Here is a 20,010-nt window from a genome sequence, read left to right on the forward strand (position 1 = left end):
TGCCTGAGAAGTGATGGAGAACTCCAGTAACTTATCTGGTTACAGAAACCCCTAATTCAGGCCTACCTTGACAAAGCCACAGTTCAAGCTTGAGAATCAGGAACAAGGTGACAATGACACCATGCCAACTGGCACAATGGTCCATTTGGGGGAGTAGATCTGAAATACAGACAAAAAAAAGAAAAGGTTATATTTTTTTGTTCAAAGGGGTAGTCCAGTGGTGAAAAACTTAATCCCTATCCTAAGGATAGGGGATAAGTTTGAGATTGTGGGGGTCCGACCGCTGGGGCCCCCGTGATCTCCTGTTCGGGGCTACGGTTCGCTAGCCAGATAGCGCGTGTTGACCACCACACGAAGCTGCGGCCCACACGCCCCCTCAATACAACTCTATGGCAGAGCAGGAGATTGCCGAAGGACTACTCCTTTAATAAAGGGTTGGTTTTCTTACATACAACTAAGTAAACTGCAGAAACAATGAGAACAATGAGAAATACACAGACCCGGCGCCATGCAGTCAAGTCTATGTATCACATTTTCTAGAGCCAATAGCATATCCATTGTCCATCCTGCCCTAGCATCCTGGATTATGCTATATTGGATGTTTTCTGGTAATCCCTGCATTAACATGTACATGTGTGGAGGAAATGGGAGTGAAAGAAGCATTTGCATTATTAATGAGAAATGTTGGGACTGTTGTGTGTGTGTGTGTAGGGGGGGGGGGTGTTGGTGAATTGATGCTGGTCAACAAATAATTCTCCAACAGTCCTAATCAGAAGACCAATAATTTGGTAGTATTATTTAAAGGGGTATTCCAGGATTTTTTTTATTTATTTGACTATGCTACAGGGGCTGTAAAGTTAGTGTAGTTCATAATATAGTGTCTGTACCTGTGTGTGATGGTTTTCTCACAATTCTTCTGTGATTTTACCCCAATATTTATTTTTAACAGCATACAAAATTACTGTTGTCTCAGATTTTTCCCAGGTTGCAATGCGACCGTGACCTCACTAATCACTGTCATCACTAGTCAGCTGATGACAGGGAGCCTGTCTGCTTCAATGGGTAGAGGGATCGCTTGGTGGGAGAGAGATCAATCTGCAACTAATGCAACAGCTGTAGGCACCCTGATTGAAAACCACACTGATTTGAATGGATGCAGCTCATTTATGTTTCAATGGGTGGGGGGTGGCTGATGTGTGGGAGGGAGGAAAATGGAATTATGGGATTTGTAGGCAAAAAAGAAAAGTCAAACAGGAAATACCAGTTCACAAAAAGCTAGCCACAGGGTTATGGTAATCTCACAACATAGCCATTTAGCCCCAAGACAAGCGCAGATCCTTCCTAAGCATGTCCATTACTGTCTGCCAGGTACATACTAAAATCACCTTATGGTGGATAACCCCTTTAAAAATATATTGTGATTGGTTAACACTCAAAATATATTGACATGGTTTCTCAAAATAGAATCTGCTTCCCAAATCTAGAATTAAGCAATTTTTTTTCAATTGCCCTTGTTAAAAATGTCCTACCATTTTACTGCTATTGAATCCCTTCTGAAGCCCTTTACATAGCTGGCTGTGCTGCTGCTTGTTGCTGTAGAGTCTGTGCAACACACTGTTTCTGGGTAAAGGCTGAAGTCATCTGCTCTCTCTGTTTAACCTGTCTCTCCTCTACTATTAAAGTGGTATTCCGGCCTTAGACATCTTATCCCCTATCCAAAGGATAGGGAATAAGATGTCTGATCGATCATGGGGGTCCCTGCTGGGACCCCCCCCCCCCCCAACACACACACACCTCGACCTCTGTGCAGCGCCCGGCATTCTGTGCCGGGCACTGCTCCAGAGACATGACATCACGCCCCCCTTGTGACATCACACCACACCCCCTCGATTCATGTCTATGGGAGGGAGTGTGATGGCCGCTGATGTGACGGCATGCCCTTTTTGTGACACCATGTCACGCACCCTCCATTCATGTCCATGGGAGGGGCGTGAGATCATGAGGGTGCATGGGTGAGGTCACGTCAACGTCTCTGGAGTAGCGCCCAGAATGCCGGGTGCTGCATGGAGATCGCAGGGGGTCCCAGTGGCGGAATTCACCCGATCAGACATCTTATCCACTATCCTTTGGATAGGGAATAAGATGTCTAAGGCCGGAATACTCCTTTATTGTCTCTACACGTTATGAAAAGATGGAAAGTCCTCTTCAGTACAAAATTCAGACCTAGTTCCCGTACCTCAGTCTCTCTTCTCAACATGTAGAGACATTAATACGTCTATTTGGAAAATACATTTTTATGTCCAATAATGATATCACTGGAGATAATATTTCATGTCTGGGCAGTACCATTGACATTGTGAATATTGTTTTCTCAACAGATGAAAATGAACTCCTTTCTCCATCTGGGGGTGTAGATAGGCGGGTAAGTACTGCCAAGTACACTGATTCTAATTCTGTATTTTACTCTAGTAACTGCCGTACTGAATCCATGGACAGGAGTATTTAGAGTCTCAAAGGTATTATATGGTGTCACAGGTACCAGGCAACATTTTTCCAATCTAACTCGTTCCTAGAATCAGGCAATTGATGAACTTAATGCATTTAATGACAAAGATGTAAAAAAAAGTCTGACAAAGGTGAAACAATTGTAGTCTTAGATGGGGTAAAGTATGTATCTCAGATAAACACCATGCTAGCACATGCTTCAGTATATATAAGATTACCATGTGACTCCATCTCAATACTTGCTGGATCTTAAACTTCTGTTACAAAATGGTTTACATCCATCTTGTAACTCCAGATGGACTCCAGTGACCCGCCACCGAAAACTGTATGAGCAAGGCTGGGATCACACCACATTTTTGCAAAACAGTTCCCGTCTACGTTTTCAATTTGAAAACCGTACAGAACCGTATTGAAAACCATATGCCAAACGATGCATCAGGTTGTGTCCTTTTTGCATCCTGTACGGTTTTGTCAGTTTTTTTTTCCCCTACCCGAAACTGTAGCCCAACACAATTTTTGGTCCGGGTGAAAAACCGTATACTTTTTTTTTTAACATGGGAATCAATGGGAACCATACAGAACCGTATGTGCGTACGGTTCCATCCGGTTTTCACCATCCGGTTTTTGACTTTGCACAGTTTTTTTCGCTTTGTGGTAGGGCCTTGGGGGTGTAGTGTAGTTGGGGTGTTGCTACGGTATATGAGGGGTTAACTTAACCCCTGTCACTCTTGACACCAGGGTGAGGGTTAATACGCTGAGGTAAATCTTCGGCCTATCGCCACCCTTCCCAGAAACGATAGGTGCGTGATTAAATGAATGAAGGTCCACAATAGAGATGAACTTGAACTTGTATAAACTTTACTGAGGTACTTGCGGTACATCCAATTAACAGCAACAGTCTTAGCAATACAGTCTCTATGTAGTACGGCAGTGATTGACAGATGCCGCGGACCATTAGCTTATCCAAAGGACTAGTAGAATTAGGATTGATGCAGAGATCCGTCCGGATTTAGGGGTTTGTTTAGGTCCGGTGATCTTGCAGACTTAACAGTGATTTGAGGTAACTCACAGTTTTGTAAGATGGCCGTTGCCGCAAGGCTTGGGCCTAGTCACTGCTGACGACAGCTGCACAGATCCTCCTCTATCAGCAGCCCACGAGGAAAGAGAGATGCTGCTTGCTTGACAGTACAGGAACAAGAGCCTGAATAATGGCTTGGATTGGTCCGAGTAAGCTGTCACTCACCGTTACAATGCATGGTGGGCGACCACCTGACTTCCTCCAAAGGTCCTTGAATCATAAACCATAGAGTTTTGGAACGCATCACGTGACCCGCAGGTCCTGCGACACTACAACAAGGTAAGTACACTTTATATACATAAATACACTTAGAATTTGAATAATTTGAACTATTAAAGGGGTGACTATAGATGAGGACCCCACCGGTACCTAGGGACTATGACTTTGGGGACCTCACCACAAGGTAACGGATGCAATCCGGTACCGGGACACCACAAACCCCCTTACTTAAAACAAGTCAACCCTATCCGCCTGTCCGCTAAGGCAGAGGTACTAGGGCAGGCAGAACAGGATTGCTAACTAGACAGAATCTATATCCTGACAAAACTTTTTTACACATTAGGTACTTTAAAACCTACTAGATATTTTTCTAGGCATTTGAAGACTAGTAATCCTACTAGACAATTATAAAGGCTTCCTGGACATCTATGAAGCTATCTGGACAATTATGAAGCTATCTAGACCTTCAGTTTCTAGCTTCTTAGACATTTTAATTAAGCTTACTATACATTGTAAGCTTACTATACAATTAGGAAGCTATCTGACATTTAGTTGCTAGCTCCTAAAACATTTAGTTTTAGCTCTCTACACATTTTACGAGGCTAACTAGACATTAGTACAGCTCTCTATGCATTTAGCTTCAAGCTGACTAAACATTTTTTATTATCTCACACACATTTTTTATTCTTTTTGCCAACAATGAGTTACCTTTTAGTACACGAAATGTATACTGGCTAGCCGGAAGCTAGGTAACAGTAAAATTGGCTGCTAGGGTCTATCAGCTACACACTACTTACCCCAGAGCACTTCAAAATAACCTACCTAGGTTACCTTTAGAACTACGTGTTTAATTTTATACTCGCAAGAGCACCTACTGGCCAGGTAGAGCATCTCACACACGCAATACAGAGAAGAGAAATATGAGTGTACCTAACAGTGGCAGGAATTGGGTATCAATAGGCTACAATTCCTAAGTGTTTGTTGAATGTGAGATACATTTTGTTTTTGTGTATGTACTGAAGTAGATTGAGGTAGTACAATTAAATGAGTAGTCTAGAGTACTGAAAAGTTGTAGGTAGGGCATTGAAGTGGGTTATCAAAGGTACTATGTGAGCATGTACTGAATGTGAATCTTGGTACCTTAAGGGTAGTTTACCCTGTGTAGTCCTTTGAGACTGCCGCAACACCACCTCCGAGTCAGGAGTTCCTTCACTTGGTGATTCTGCAAAAACTTCAGTCCCCGAGGGACCAGCTGGAGAGCCGGAGATAGAAGCAATATCTTCAGCTGGACTAGGAGGTTCTCTGAAGTCTGGGGAAGAAGGCACATCAAGACTTGGAGCAACCACAGGGGTAGGACTGATGCTTGGTGTGGCAACCAATGGTGGTTGATGAGGAGTAACAGCTATTGGTAACTGGTTGGGTGGAAAGGCCACTGGCACCTAACTGGGTGGAGCAATCAATGGCGGCTGGCTGGATGAAGCTGAAAACGGTATACCCCAATACATGGTAGGCTGCTGAGATGGGAACAAAGGAACGTCCATAGTGGGATGAATTCCTTCTCCCAGTACGTATTCTCTCACTGGCCTTGCTGGAGGTGGAGTAGAAGGAGTAGAAGGAGGTGGGCCAAGCATGTCTTCTTTCAGGCACACTTTTATTCTGTTTCTGTGGACCACCTGTGGCTCGAACCCTTCTTTCTGTATCTCATATACATCTGTTTCAGGGTAAGGGACTGCAGTAATGGTATATGGTTTCGTTTCCCACAATGAGTCCAATTTATGGGTTCTAGGGAACTTTCAGAGCCACACCTTATCTCCAAGCTGTAAGGGCTGAGCCGAAGCATGCCGATTATAATCTTTCTGCTGGCGCTCATGCACTTCACCCATTTTCTTCTCAACAATGTTTTTGGCCTCCTCTATTTTTCGTTGATGCTCAACACCCAACCTTGGGAAACCTGAGGGGAATTGTTGAAAGGTGCCTACAACCCGAAGGTCCGATCCTTTGGCAATTGACCGTGTCGGCCCATCATCAGGAAAAAGGGCGTATACCCTGTAGAACAGTGGACAGTGTTGTTGTAAATTTCTAGAAGTTCAGGCAACAACTGGGGCCACTCTTCGTGCTTTGAGACAGAAGCAGCTCTGAGCATTTGGATGAACACCTGATTGATCCTCTCGCAGAGCCCATGCCCTTGGGGATGGTAGGCCGTTGTCCGGAGCTTCTTGCAGTCATGCAACTGGCAAAGTTCTTGGAACAACTGGGCTTCAAAAGGCGGTTCCCCGATCCATGAGGGCCGATTCAGGACACCCCAGAGGTTGGATCCAATGAAGATAGAAGAGCTAGCAGCGGTCTTGGTGGTAAGATCCTTGACAGGGACCACGATCACCCACTTAGAATAATGATCCACCATAGTTAGAGCATGACAGTAGCCAGATCGAGTGGGGGCCAGCTTCACATGATCCAAGGCAACAATCTGGTTCGGCCCCTCCGTACAGATTGGATGTAAAGGGGCCCTTGCGTCCCTTCGGGGATTATTGATAACATTGCACACGGAGCATTCGGCACACCATTTCTCGATGTCTCCCCACATCCCTATCCAGTAAAATCTCCTTCTGGTGGTGGCCGTCTTATGGACCCCGAAGTGTCCGGATTGATTATGATAGGCATTCAGGACCATGGCTGCATCTCTTCTAGGGACCACAATCTGATGTATGCGCTCTCCGGAAACTGGGTCTAGGGAATTTCAGTAGACCAACCCCTTGTGCAGGAACAGGCGATTCCTCTGCCACCACAGCCGCTTCAATTCAAAGTCCCCTTGCATCTTGCGCAGCCGAGTGGGCACTTTCTTGTGGAGGCAATAGTCTAAGAGGTCCCCGATAACCCGGCTTTCATCCTGAAGTGTCTTCCATGTAGATAAATCTTCAGGGACTTTGGGAGATTCAGATCCGTTTTCCTCCTGGGAAATTGGAGCACTCTGGCTCACGAACCTTCGGTAGAAGGGAGGCATCTCCACATCTTCCCACACATCTTCAGCAGGAGGTTCTTCCCCCCAGGGCCATGCGAGAAAGTCCATCCGCATTAACGTTAGTTTTTCCACTGCGGTACTTGATGTTGAAATCATAGTTGGCCAACCGAGAGGCCCAGCGCTGTTCAAGAGCTCCCAACTTAGCAGTGTTCAAATTTGCCAAGGGGTTGTTATCAGTGTAGACCGTGAAGGGAGTAGCAGCCAGATAGTCTTTAAACTTCTCAGTAATGGCCCAGACCAGGGCCAGGAGCTCCAGCTTGAAGGAGCTGTAGTTAGCGTCATTCTTCTTGGCGCCTCGGAGATGTCGGCTGACGTAGGCAATTACCCTCTCTTTGCCATCTTGCACCTGAGATAAGACTGCTCCCAGACCTCCGAAGCTAGCGTCTGTATATAAACGGAACGGCAGGCTGTAATCAGGATACGCCAAAATGGGGGGTTCCGTGAGGAGGTACTTCAGGGCTCGGAAGGCATCTTCTTGTTCTTCGGCCCACTGTATGGGTAGCCTCCCATTATAATTCTCCCGGGCAGTCCCTCTCAGTAACTCGGTTAAGGGCCCAGCAATTTGAGCAAAGTGGGGGATGAAGTGTTGGTAATACCCGGCTTGGAGGATTTTGAGGTGGTGTTGGGCAGCTCGCCGGCCTGGAGGTGACAAGTGAGGGACAGATGCATGCAGTGCACAGACAATATCATCAAAACAGTGCCTCATAATATTCATTCCTAAGATGAAGTCAGCTGCCCCTTCATCCCTAACACTGGTGACAATCACACCCTGCCTTTCTAACACATGCTCTCCCACCTTCACCGTGGGCTCCCAGTAGCCATGCCTGGGTACTGGTTTCCCATTCCCTGCAATGACTCTAAACTCCGCTTCCTTAGGTTCACACAACATTTCTGGACCCCAATAATTATAGAAAACCCCTTGCGGGATGGTGGACACCTGAGACCCCCTATCTATCAGAGCTTGTAACCGGATACCTTCAACTATCACCTGTACATAAGGACAAGGAGCAACATACATAGACAGTCCCTTCTTGTCGCTGGTTAGTTCTGAACCTTCAGCAGCTACTCCTGGGTTGCGGTCCTCGACCCCAGGGGACGCCCATTTCAAAGTCCAGCATTGGCTCTTCCAGTGTCCATTCTTGTTACAATAACTACAGACAGGTCTCTGACTTCCAGGTGGTCTCACAGGAGGGGTATTAGGTGGATCAGCAGGACAGGGGGTCAGGTTTCTTAGGTGGTGGTGTTGCAGATCTAGAAGTATTAGGCCGCACAGCCATTTCTTTAAAGGCCTTGGCTAACTGCTCAATGTCCTGCTTAATGTCTTGTAGGTCAGCTGTCCAAGGGCTAGAAGAAGGTGTTGGCAGGGCAGGCTGAGGAGGGACAGATGGCTGGGGCGAGGGCCCCGGGGATTCTGTAGCGGGGACATTAGCCTCCTCTGTTTGGGGTCCTGATTCTATTACTTTAACCGCTAGTCTCTTAAAAGCTGGGAAAGCCATGTCGGAATTTTGCACGGCCAGCATCCTGGGTGGGGTCTCTGGATCACGTGCGCAGGAAGGCCCCGTGCTAACTTCAGCTCTTTCACTCACAACTTGTAGCTCCGCTGTGCTGTTCGCCTCCCCCTTACTTTACATGCGCACTTCCTCCCCACAGCACTGTGCGCGCAACCCCTTACTCCGGAGTATAAATCACAGTACATGAATAAAGTTCGTTGCTTGGGGGGGGGAGTACACTTTCACTAGTGGCAACTGTAGTAGGCACACACCCGAATCCTGTTCGCGATGCCAAAAAGGCTTTGTGGTAGGGCCTTGGGGGTGTAGTGTAGTTGGGGTGTTGCTTTGGTATATGAGGGGTTAACTTAACCCCTGTCACTCATGACGCCAGGGTGTGGGTTAATACGCTGAGGTAAATCTTAGGCCTATCGCCACCCTTCCCAGAAACGATAGGTGCTTGATTAAATGAATGAAGGTCCACAATAGAGATGAACTTGAACTTGTATAAACTTTACTGAAGTACTTGCGGTACATCCAATACAGTCTTAGCAATACAGTCTCTATGTGATACGGCAGTGATTGACAGATGCCGCGGACCATTAGCTTATCCAAAGGACTAGTAGAATTAGGATTGATGCAGAGATCCGTCCGGATTTAGGGGTTTGTTTAGGTCCGGTGATTTTGCAGACTTATCAGGGATTTGAGGTAACTCACAGTTTTGTAAGATGGCCGTTGCCGCAAGGCTTGGGCCTAGTCACTGCTGACGACAGCTACGCAGATCCTCTTCTATCAGCAGCCAACGAGGAAATAGAGATGCTGCTTGCTTGACAATACAGGAACAAGAGCCTGAATAATGGCTCGCTTATATGGGCAGGGCCGTTTTGGATTGGTCCGAGTCAGCTGTCACTCACCGTTACAATGCATGGTGGGCGATCACCTGACTTCCTCCAAAGGTCTTTGAACCATAAACCATAGAGTTTTGGAACGCATCACGTGACCCGCGGGTCCTGCGACACTACAACAAGGTAAGTACACTTTATATACATATATACACTTAGAATTTGAATAATTTCAACTATTAAAGGGGTGACTAGGGGCTAACTATAGATGAGGACCCCACCGGTAACTAGGGACTCTGACTTTGGGGACCTCACCACAAGGTAACGGATGCAATCCGGTACCGGGACACCACATTATCAGCTGCTGTATACACCCAGGAAGTTCTTTTCTTTTTGAATTTATTTTCTGTCTGACCACAGTGCTCTCTGCTGCCACCTCTGTCCATGTCAGGAACTGTCCAGAGCAGCAGAGGTTTGCTACGGGGATTTACTCCTACTCTGGACAGTTCCTGACATGGACAGAGGTGTCAGCAGAGAGCACTGTGATCAGACAGAAAGGAAATTCAAATAGAAAAGAACTTCCTGTGGAGTATGCAGCAGATGATAAGTACTGGAAGGAATGAGATTTTTAAATAGAAGTCATTTACAAATCTGTTTAACTTTTTGGCACCAGTTGATTTAAATAATCATGTTTTCCACCAGAGTACCCCTTTAAGACAAAGTGCAATGTCACTTTGTTCCCCAGCCGGAGAAAGTAGCATGTATTCCAGGAACTCTTAGCATTACAAAACCTTGGTGGACCTCCAGTCCGGTTCAGACATTTCTGTTCCACCGGGAGCCAACTGGTGAGAATCTTGTCACATCAGGCATTCCAACACCTACCGTCGCGGGTTATCTCTGCACTATGTGCACCATTTCTGTTTTTTCATCTCTTTTGGAACTGGAAACTGTTCAATAACTATTCCTCCGCATATGTGGGTGATTTTTTTAACCCTTCAGTTACCTGTTGAATTGCACTGCTGTCTAGCTTTGCTATGGTCTTCCGTCTCCTGGTGACTCTATTACTTCAGCACTACCATAACACCAAGGGAACTACTAAGTACCATCAGCCAGGCACTATGGGGGAGTTGCCCATAGCAACCTATCAGATTGCTTATTTTATTTTTCACAGGTCTCTTTAAAAATGAAAGAAGCAATCTGATTGGTTACCATGGGTAACTGCACCGCTTTTCATCTCTTTACGTCCTTTTTTTAGTGGCCCAAAAGGTAGTGTCCAAGGTTAAGATTTACTAGAGCTACCATGACCAAAGCTTTTTACTGTGGATGAAACATCTGCGCTGCCCCGGTGTCTCTCACCACAGCCGCCGTCTTCCAAAAACACTGCCGCACCTTGCCAAGTTTGCCCGTTGACAGGTGCGGTGCTGTTTATAGAAGAAACGTCGGGTGTAGCGACGGAGGCTGGTCACAGCCACGCTTCTTGTGACTTCATGGCCACGCCCCCTCAATGCAAGTCTATGGAAGGGGGCGTGGCGGTGTCACGCCCCCTCCCATAGACTTGCATTGAGGGGGGCGTGGCTGCAACATCACGAGAGTGTGGCCGTGACGTCACAAGCCTCCAGTGCCGCATCGCCAGTCATCTGGCACAGAGCGAAGTTCGATTTACTGAGGTGCTGTAGATCAGAGATCTAATCCCCTATCCTTTTGATAGGGGATAAGATGTCTAGGGGCGGAGTACCCCTTTAAAACTTTACTGTCATATAAAACATTTTTAACAGGTTACCTTCCTAGAGACCAGCAGCGATGGAGAGTTAAAGGGGTATTCAAGGAGAAAACTTTATATATATATATATATATATATATATATATATATATTAGAGGTGCACCGAAATGGAAATTTCAGAACCGAAACGAAACCGAAATTTAAAAAAAATGTCCTGCCGAAACCGATACCGAAACCGAAAATGACTTCTCCCCGTCTTCTGGTAAAATGCAGCGCTCCGCTCATTAGATTAGATTAGATTCCCCCACATTAGATTGCCAGCTCCCCCACATTAGGTCGGGAGTTCCCCCACATTAATAGGCAGTTCCCCCACAATAGTAGGCAGCTCCCCCACATTAATAGGCAACTCCCCAACAATAGTAGGCAGCTCCCCTACAATAGTAGGCAGCTCCCCCACATTAGGTCAGCATTTCCCCCACAATAGTAGGCAGGTTCCCCACAATAGTAGGCAGTTCCCCCACAATATAAGGCAGCTCCCCCCAACAATATTAGGCAGCTCCCCCCCACATTAGGTCAGCAGTTCCCCCACAATAGTAGGCAGGTTCCCCACAATAGTAGGCAGTTCCCCCACAATATTACGCAGCTCCCCCCAACAATATTAGGCAGCTCCCCCCACATTTGTAGGCAGCTCCCCCCCACAATAGTAGGCAGTTCCCCCACAATATTAGGCAGCTCCCCCCAACAATATTTGGCAGCTCCCCCCACATTTGTAGGCAGCTCCCCCCCACAATATTAGGCAGCTCCCCCCAACAATATTAGGCAGCTCCCCCCACATTTGTAGGCAGCTCCCCCCCACATTAGGTCAGCAGTTCCCCCACAATAGTAGGCAGCTTCCCCTCACCCCACAGACATACAGCTTCCAGCCATATACAGTGTATGGCTGGAGGCTGTATGTCTGTACTGCTGCCCCCACAGTGTTCCGGTCACCGCTCCTCCGGCCCGGGGTCACATCTACTGCTATGGCCTATGGACCATAGCAGTAGGTGCCGGGACCGGAGGAGCGGTGACCGGAACACTCAAGAAGATGACGCGGTAACTCACCAGGCTCCGGCCAGGGCGCGTTCTCCTGCGAAGATCCTGCGGTCCTCCTGCGTCTCTATGGTTGTAAGCACGGGACGTCAGTGACGTCCCATGCGTACGACCATAGAGGCGGAGAAGCGAGGGACCGAAGGAGGATCGCAGGAGGACGCCGGGGAATGATGAGTGACCGGCGAACATCCTTATGTCCCGAAAAGATTTTTCAGGACACAGGGATATCCGGGATAGGATTAGGAATACTTCTTTTTATGTGCCCGGGCCGGCTCCCGTGTGTGGCTGCAGACAGGGGCCGACCAGAGCATATAAAAACTAATACTGTATACTAAAAACCAGGGGGCCTCCAGCTGTTGTGAAACTACAACTCCCAGCTTGCCCAGACAGACTTTGCCGGTCCGGGCATGCTGGGAGTTGTAGTTTCACAACAGCTGGAGGGCCCCTGGTTTTTAGTATACAGTATTAAGTTTTATATGCTCTGGCCGGCCCCCGCCTGCAGCCACACACAGGAGCCGGTCCGGGCACATAAAAAGAAGTATTCCTATCCCGGAGAGCACGCCCCCCCAGATGTTGCGCCCGGTGCGGCCGGCCCCCCCTGCACCCCCCACGCTACGCCTCTGCCACTGGCAGTGTTTGTAACTTGTGCTGTGGGCGGGCAGGGGAGGTGGGTCATTATCGGTAAATTTTTTGTTGTTTCGGCATTTCCCCGATATGCATCCCTAATATATATATATATATATATATATATATATATATATATATATATATCAACTGGCTCAAGAAAGTTAAACAGATTTGTAAATTACTTCTATTCAAAAATCTTAATCCTTCCAATAATTATCAGCTGCTAAAGTTGAGTTGTTCTATTCTCTCTGACAACAGTGCTCTCTGATGACATCTCTGCTTCTCTTGGGAACTCGAGTAGAAGAGGTTTTCTATTGGGATTTGCTTCTACTCTGGACAGTTCTCGAGACAGGTGTCATCAGAGAAGAAAAGAACAACTCAACTTAAGCAGCTCATAAGTACTGAAAGGATTAAGATTTTTTAATAGAAGTAATTTACAAACCTATTTAACTTTCTGGAGCCATTTGATATGTATATATATATATATATATATATATATATATATATATATATAAACTTTAAAGCTCCCCAAACACACTGCGAACAGGCGTTGGCAAGTGAAAAAACTCACAGACTTAACAATTCCAAACAGATTTACTTAGCTAAAAAATTAAATAGAAAACAGTCCTTCCTTCGGAGCTGAGTTCATTTCTCTTACAACTAAAAAAATCATAGTGGGAAATTCTGCAGAGCAAGTACCCCCAGGGATACAATGATTCAGCATGTCCTCATAATGCTGGAGATGGTTTACATCAGGACTCACCGACTAAAGATAAAGCAATTTGGAGAAAGTTTCTTGGAAATTCTTTGGAATCTTACTTTTATCTGTTACTTCCATTCTTTCCCCCATGTTTATTGATTTATCTCTGTCCGGTCTAGGCATGGTTTCTTATTTTGGAATATTTATTCACCATTACCTATTTTTTTTTACTTTCTATGTACTAATGACCATTGTGTCTTTTTATGGAATAAAGTAAAAGTTAAGTTTTAGTGGTTTTTATCTATTTTCATTATTGTTTGCTTCCATCTGTCACAGACAACCATTATAGTATTTGCCTTATAACTTTCTACTAGGCCTTTATGGGGTTTCTTGCATGCACAATCCTGTTTATGTTCCCCTTATTCTTCCCCCTAAGTATCCCACTAGGATTTTGGTCTGGAATGTTACTTAAAGGGGTATTCCGGGAAAAAACTTTTTTTTTTATATATCAACTGGCTCCTGAAAGTTAAACAGATTTGTAAATTACTTCTATTAATTTTAATCCTTTCAATAATTATCAGCTGCTGAAGTTGAGTTGTTGTTTTCTGTCTGGCAACAGTGCTCTCTGCTGACATCTCTGCTTGTCTCGGGAACTGCACAGAGTAGAAGAGGTTTGCTATGGGGATTTGTTTCTAAACTGGGCGGTTCCTGAGACAGGTGTCATCAGAGAGCACTTAGACAGAAATGAACAACTCAACTTCAGCAGCTCATAAGTACTGAAAGGATAAATATTTTTTAATAGAAGTAATTTACAAATCTGTTTAACTTTCCTGAGCCAGTTGATATATATATATAAAAAAAGTTTTTTCCTGGATAACCCCTTTAACCTCTATGTCTTTCCTTCAGCCATCTCTTGGTGCCAGAAATGTGACCAGGTCAAATGAATGCATTTATTTTATTTATACATCCTTTTTACCCATGTTATTTGGCTATGAAGACTCATCAATGAGATTTGCTCCTTCCTGGATAAGGCTGGGTTCACACTACGTTTTATCCCATACGGGAGCGCATACGGCAGGGGGGAGCTAAAAGCTCGCGCTCCCGTATGTGACCGTATGCGCTCCCGTATGCCATTCATTTCAATGAGCCGACCGGAGTGAAACGTTCGGTCCGGTCGGCTCATTTTTGCGCCGTATGCGCTTTTACAACCGGACCTAAAACTGTGGTCAACCACGGTTTTAGGTCCGGTTGTAAAAGCGCATACGGCGCAAAAATGAGCCAACCGGACCGAACGTTTCACTCCGGTCGGCTCATTGAAATGAATGGCATACGGGAGCGCATACGGCCACATACGGGAGCGCGAGCTTTTAGCTCCCCCCTGCCGTATGCACTCCCATATGGGACAAAACGTAGTGTGAACCCAGCCTAAGGCAGGTTTGGTGGGTGTATCTCAAGAAGTGTGATGCTTTCCAGAAGATAAGTTACACAATTTCCGTGCAAATAATTTACACTCATTTAAGAAAACAACTTGAATGTATTGCGGCATTGTTAGCTTTTTACAGCAGTTGATGAGTTATCTACTACGACTTTTTCAAAGTGCAAACATTTAAACTTTTGCGTAATTTCACTCTAGCCCGGACCACACCTAGAAATATGTCTACATATAAGCTACTGTACTCTTAATGAAGAACATGCACCTCTTTGATAAATGTGGGGGAAGTACACATAACATACACCCAGGCAAACGAGGCTAAAAGGACTTGATTTACACAAAAAGATATTTCACTATGTGTCCATGTTCACACAAAGCATATGTGTGCCAAATTTTATGCTGTGTTCAATTTTTTTCATTTACATTAAAGGAAATCTGTCATCAGTGTCACCTGCACTAACCTGTGGGTACAGACGGGTAGTGCAGGTGACACTGATGACAACCATACTTACCTGGTCTCGTTCCATGCTCTGGTTCTCCTGCAATCTTCTGCCATATCATTCATTCCGGGGCCGACTTGGCGCATGGGCGGAGCTTAGTAATGTCATGTTTGCTAGCAGCGGGACTCAGCAGAGAAGCAACAGCGGTGGTGATGTACAATCCATTGGACCAAAGAGGCCAAAGGACCATTGCAAGAAACAAGGCATGAAAACACTGCTTTTTATGTACCTGAAGTCCACACCAATGGTGTCACGACTAGGGTAGAGAGCAATGAACATCTGAGCTCACCCGAATTCACTGTCCCTTTCTCCTTGGATGATCTGCCTCATTGGTCAGCAACACATAGGCAAAAAAGAACAAAATCAGAAGACAAGGGGTTAACCAGTAACAAGCTAGAGAGTCAAAACCTAGAGGGGAGCATAGTACCAAATCAGATTCAGAAGCATTCAGGACCAACAAGGGCCAAACCTGGAGGGCAGAGAAGTACAAAGTCAGCAGGCAAAGACAAGGTCAGGTCACAAGCAAAGGTCAGGTCACAGGGAATAGCACAGGGCAACAGGATGCTAGTGAAGGGAGGATACCACAAATACAGGCAAAGGGCTAAGCAGCTGACCAGAATTAATTTCCTGCCGCCCGGATGTGTGAGTGCAGGGCCGTTGTCAAGACAATGAGGGCGATATTGACCAGAGGTGGCCCTGGAACTGGACTGGGTAAGTTTATTAAAAAGGGATATTGAATAAAGAGTAATGGACTACAGGGACTGTGGTACCAACCACTAGACATCAAGTACAGGAATATTACATCCAGAGATGTTTCTGGGACTGGACATTTCAACCAATGGACCAGGTTATTACTTGCACCAATTTATTGTACAAAAGGAATCAGAGTATTAATATGTGGTAGCCTTTGGGGGGTGTATGGTAGGGATGGTAGGATGTTGGTATATGAGGGGTTAATATTAACCCAGTCACTCGTGACGCCAGGGTGAGGGCTGGTATGCTGAATCTATGTTCCGGCCTATCGCCGCCCTTCCCAGAAGCGATAGGTGCAATGAAATGACTGAAGGTCCACAAGCAGATTTAACTTGAACTTCAATAACATTACTGCAGTGCTTGCAATATCCAATACGTAATAACAGTCTCTTAATACAGTTCTTTGGTTGCTTAGCGATTGGTAGAAGTCGCCGACCTTGCATAAGACCTATAGTCTCTGAATTTAGGGAACGATGTGCAGATCCGTCCGGATTTAGGGGAAATATTGAGTCCGGTGATGCTGCAGAGTGCTTAGGGGATGACACACTCTATAATTTATATCGTTCGGCCGTTGCCGCAAGGCTCAGGCCTAACTCACTGCGATTACTGTAATACAGGTCTTGCTTACTTGCTATCTCGGGAACAAGAGAGAGATAAGATGGCCGCCGCTCCCTTATATGGGCAGGGGGCGTGGCGATTTTGATTGGTCCGAACGTCTGCCACTCACTTTACATGGTGAGATGGGATTGCTTACGTCACAGGCTCCATGTACACTGTAGAACCAGAACGAGGCTACAGACACCAGAACGAGGCCTGGAACGCATCCAGAGCGAGGCTTGGAACGCATCACATGACCCGAAGGCCCTGCAATGCCATGGAAACAAGCAATTAACTATTTACATGCAGAAATAACACTATATACATTATTTTATAGATAAATTAGTAATCTATACACTATAATGGAGGCGACTAGGGGCGAACTGACTAATAAAGACTACTAAGTCCTAGGGACTCTGGCTATGGGGACCCAAGATAAATAAGTACCGAATGAAATGCGGTACTGGGACACCACAAATATACTAGATATTAAGACATTGGCTTCAACTATTGGACACCAATTTGGACACCAAAGAAACTCTATAAACTAACGATCCAGTGCTCACCATGCTGTAGACTGCACCCAATGACTCACTCCATAGTATGTTGGTATGTTTGGTTATTGTCAATTTCCCTTTCTGCATAATATAAAAAAAAAAGGTCAGAATCTGATTTACTTGGAATTTTAAGTGCTGGATTATGGCACTTACTGTACATGAAATCTCAAGTGGTTGCGAAAAAAAAAAGTGACTGTACAGCAGTTTCCACCTGAGCTTACGGTAAGATGTTGCGTTCATTGAGAAGGTGTTTTTAATAACATGATAGTTGAACGTAATAAAGCCCTGCTGAAACCTTCATAGGCAAAACACTGTCCAAAATGTTCTATACAGAAGGAAATACAGTGGTCCCTCAAGTTACAATATAAATTGGTTCCAGGACGACCATTGTATGTTGGGACCATTGTATGTTGAGACCATAACTCTATGGAAACCTGGTAATTGGTTCTGAAGCCACCAAAATGTCATCCAAAAATAGGAAAAAGTGAGGATTAAAGAAAAATAAGTAGATAACTAATATAGATAAAGCAAATCCTTATATATAAAAGTAATAAAGATCTGCTGGGAGCTGTAAATCACTGTCTAGGTCAGTGTTTCCCAAGCAGGGAGCCTCCAGCTGTTGCAAAACTACAACTCCCAGCATGCCCGGACAGCCAAAGGCTGTCCGGGCATGATGGGAGTTGTAGTTTTGCAACAGCTGGGGGCACCCTTCTTGGGAAACACTGGTCTATGAAGAGGACAGGAGCTTCTTCAGGGTCCTGTACAGTACAGGCAGTGTCTTAAAAAGTAATGGAGTCGCCCTCACCTGGTGTTCAGAGGAGCAGCTAACCATGGCACAGGTAAAGTGTACAGAACATGTAATACCTTCCTGTACTGTAGGGGGCGCTACCAGACACCAGTCAGTGCATACACTTCAGTAATAAAGGTAAAGAGTAGTACAGAACATATAATACCTCCCTGTACTGTAGGGGGCGCTACCAGACACCAGTCAGTGCATACACTTCAGTAATACAGGTAAAGAGTAGTACAGAGCATGTAATACCACCCTGTACTGTAGGGGGCGCTACCAGACACCAGTCAGTGCATACACTTCAGTAATACAGGTAAAGAGTAGTACAGAACATATAATACCTCCCTGTACTGTAGGGGGCGCTACCAGACACCATTCAGTGCATGCACTTCAGTAATACAGGGGTTTTACCAGTAAATTGCCCATTCTGATTGGTCAGATCTTCCAGTCATTGACACATTTCACAGATCTGGACTGTCTGTACATTGTATGTTGAGTCTGGTTTCAACTTACAATGGTCCAGAAAAGACTATTGTATGTTGAAACTATTGTATGTTGAGGCCATTGTAAGTTGAGGGATCACTGTATAAAGCATCTTTTCAGCCAAAACGGTCAGATGAATGATTGTTAAGTTTTTTTTCATTTGTGTGGCATTTTTATGAGACTTTGGAGAGCCCTCTTATATTTACACCACATGTGTACGGCAACAGATGACAACATCCAAACACTAGGGGACTCTTATATACTTACATGACTAGAACCTATACATTTCTGTATAAAATACACCATACTAGGTGGCATAATATATGAGGTGTAGCTTAGTGCTATTCTTAAAGGGGTACTCCAGTGGAAGACAATTTTTTTCAAATCAACTGGTGCCAGAAAGTGAAACAGATTTGTAAATCACTTCTATATAAAAAATCTTAATCTTTCCAGTACTTATCAGCTGCTGTATGCTCCAAAGGAAGTTGTGTTGTTCTTTTCTGTCTGACCACAGTGCTCTCTACTGCCACCTCTGTCTGTGTCAGGAACTGCCCAGAGTAAGAGCACATTCCCATAGCAAACCTCTCCTGCTCTCAACAGTTCCTGACATGGACAGAGGAGTCAGCAGAGAGCACTGTGGTCAGACTGGAAAGAACTACACAACTTTCTCTGGAGTATACAGCAGCTGATAAGTACTGGAAGGATTAAGATGTTTAAATTGAAGTAATTTACATATCTATTTAACCCTCTAGCACAAGTTGATTTGAAAGAAAAAATTTGTTTTCCACCAAAGTACTCCTTTTAAAGGGGTACTCCAGTGGAAAACTTTTTTTTTTAAATCAACTGGTGCCAGAAAGTTAAACAGATTTGTGAATTACTTCTATAAAAAAAATCTTAATCCTTCCTGTACTTATTAGCTGCTGAATACTACAGCAGAAATAATTTTCTTTTTGAAACACAGAGCTGTCTGCTGACATCATGAGCACAGTTCTCTCTGCTGACATCTCTGTCCATATTAGGAACTGTCCAGAACAGAATATGTTTGCTATGGGGATTTCCTTTTACTCTGGACAGTTCCTAAAATGGACAGAGGTGTCAGCAGAGAGCACTGTGCTCATGATGTCAGCAGAGAGCTCTGTGTTTCAAACGGAAAAGAATTTCCACTGTAGTATTCAGCAGCTAATAAGTACAGGAAGGATTAAGATTTTTTTAATAGAAGTAATTTACAAATATGTTTAACTTTCTGGCACCAGTTGATTTAAAAAAAAAAAAAAAGTTTTTCACCGGAGTACCTGGTTTGGCGGGACTTCCCGCACCAGGACGTACATTTACGTCCTGTGTATGACCGCGAGCATCAGAAGGGTGCTCGCGTCACACACGGCAGGTTCAGGCTGCTAGCAGCAGCCGGGGACCCGCCCGTAATGGCCGACGTCCGCGATCCCGCGGATGTCCGCCATTAACCCCTCCGATGCCGTGATCAATACAGATCACGGCATCTGCGGCATTGCGGCACTTTGATTGGATGATCGGATCTCCCGCAGCGCTGCCGCAGCGATCCGATCATCCAGCATGACAGCCGGAGGTCCCCTCACCTGGCTCCGGCCGTCTCCCG

General features: G+C 45.3%; 1 protein-coding gene across 7 annotated transcripts in view; it reads right to left on the reverse strand.

The window, feature by feature from the left end:
- The window catches only part of OSMR (oncostatin M receptor), a 93,427-nt gene that overhangs the window by 48,117 nt on the left and 25,300 nt on the right, over window positions 1-20,010 (reverse strand). For 3 of the 7 annotated variants that reach the window (XM_056546118.1, XM_056546154.1, XM_056546113.1), the window contains exon 2: window positions 67-159. The exons of 1 other annotated variant lie outside the window; for it this stretch is intronic. In XM_056546118.1, coding sequence (XP_056402093.1) covers window positions 67-145 — 79 coding nt within the window. In that variant the 5' untranslated portion in view covers window positions 146-159. Of the gene's footprint in view, window positions 1-66; window positions 160-16,698; window positions 16,749-17,134; window positions 17,207-20,010 lie in introns of those variants that run through there. 3 more of the 7 variants (XM_056546127.1, XM_056546136.1, XM_056546146.1) reach the window with 2 other exon arrangements.

Source organism: Hyla sarda, chromosome 1, assembly GCF_029499605.1.
Source record: "Hyla sarda isolate aHylSar1 chromosome 1, aHylSar1.hap1, whole genome shotgun sequence".
NCBI classification, from domain to species: Eukaryota; Metazoa; Chordata; class Amphibia; order Anura; family Hylidae; genus Hyla; species Hyla sarda.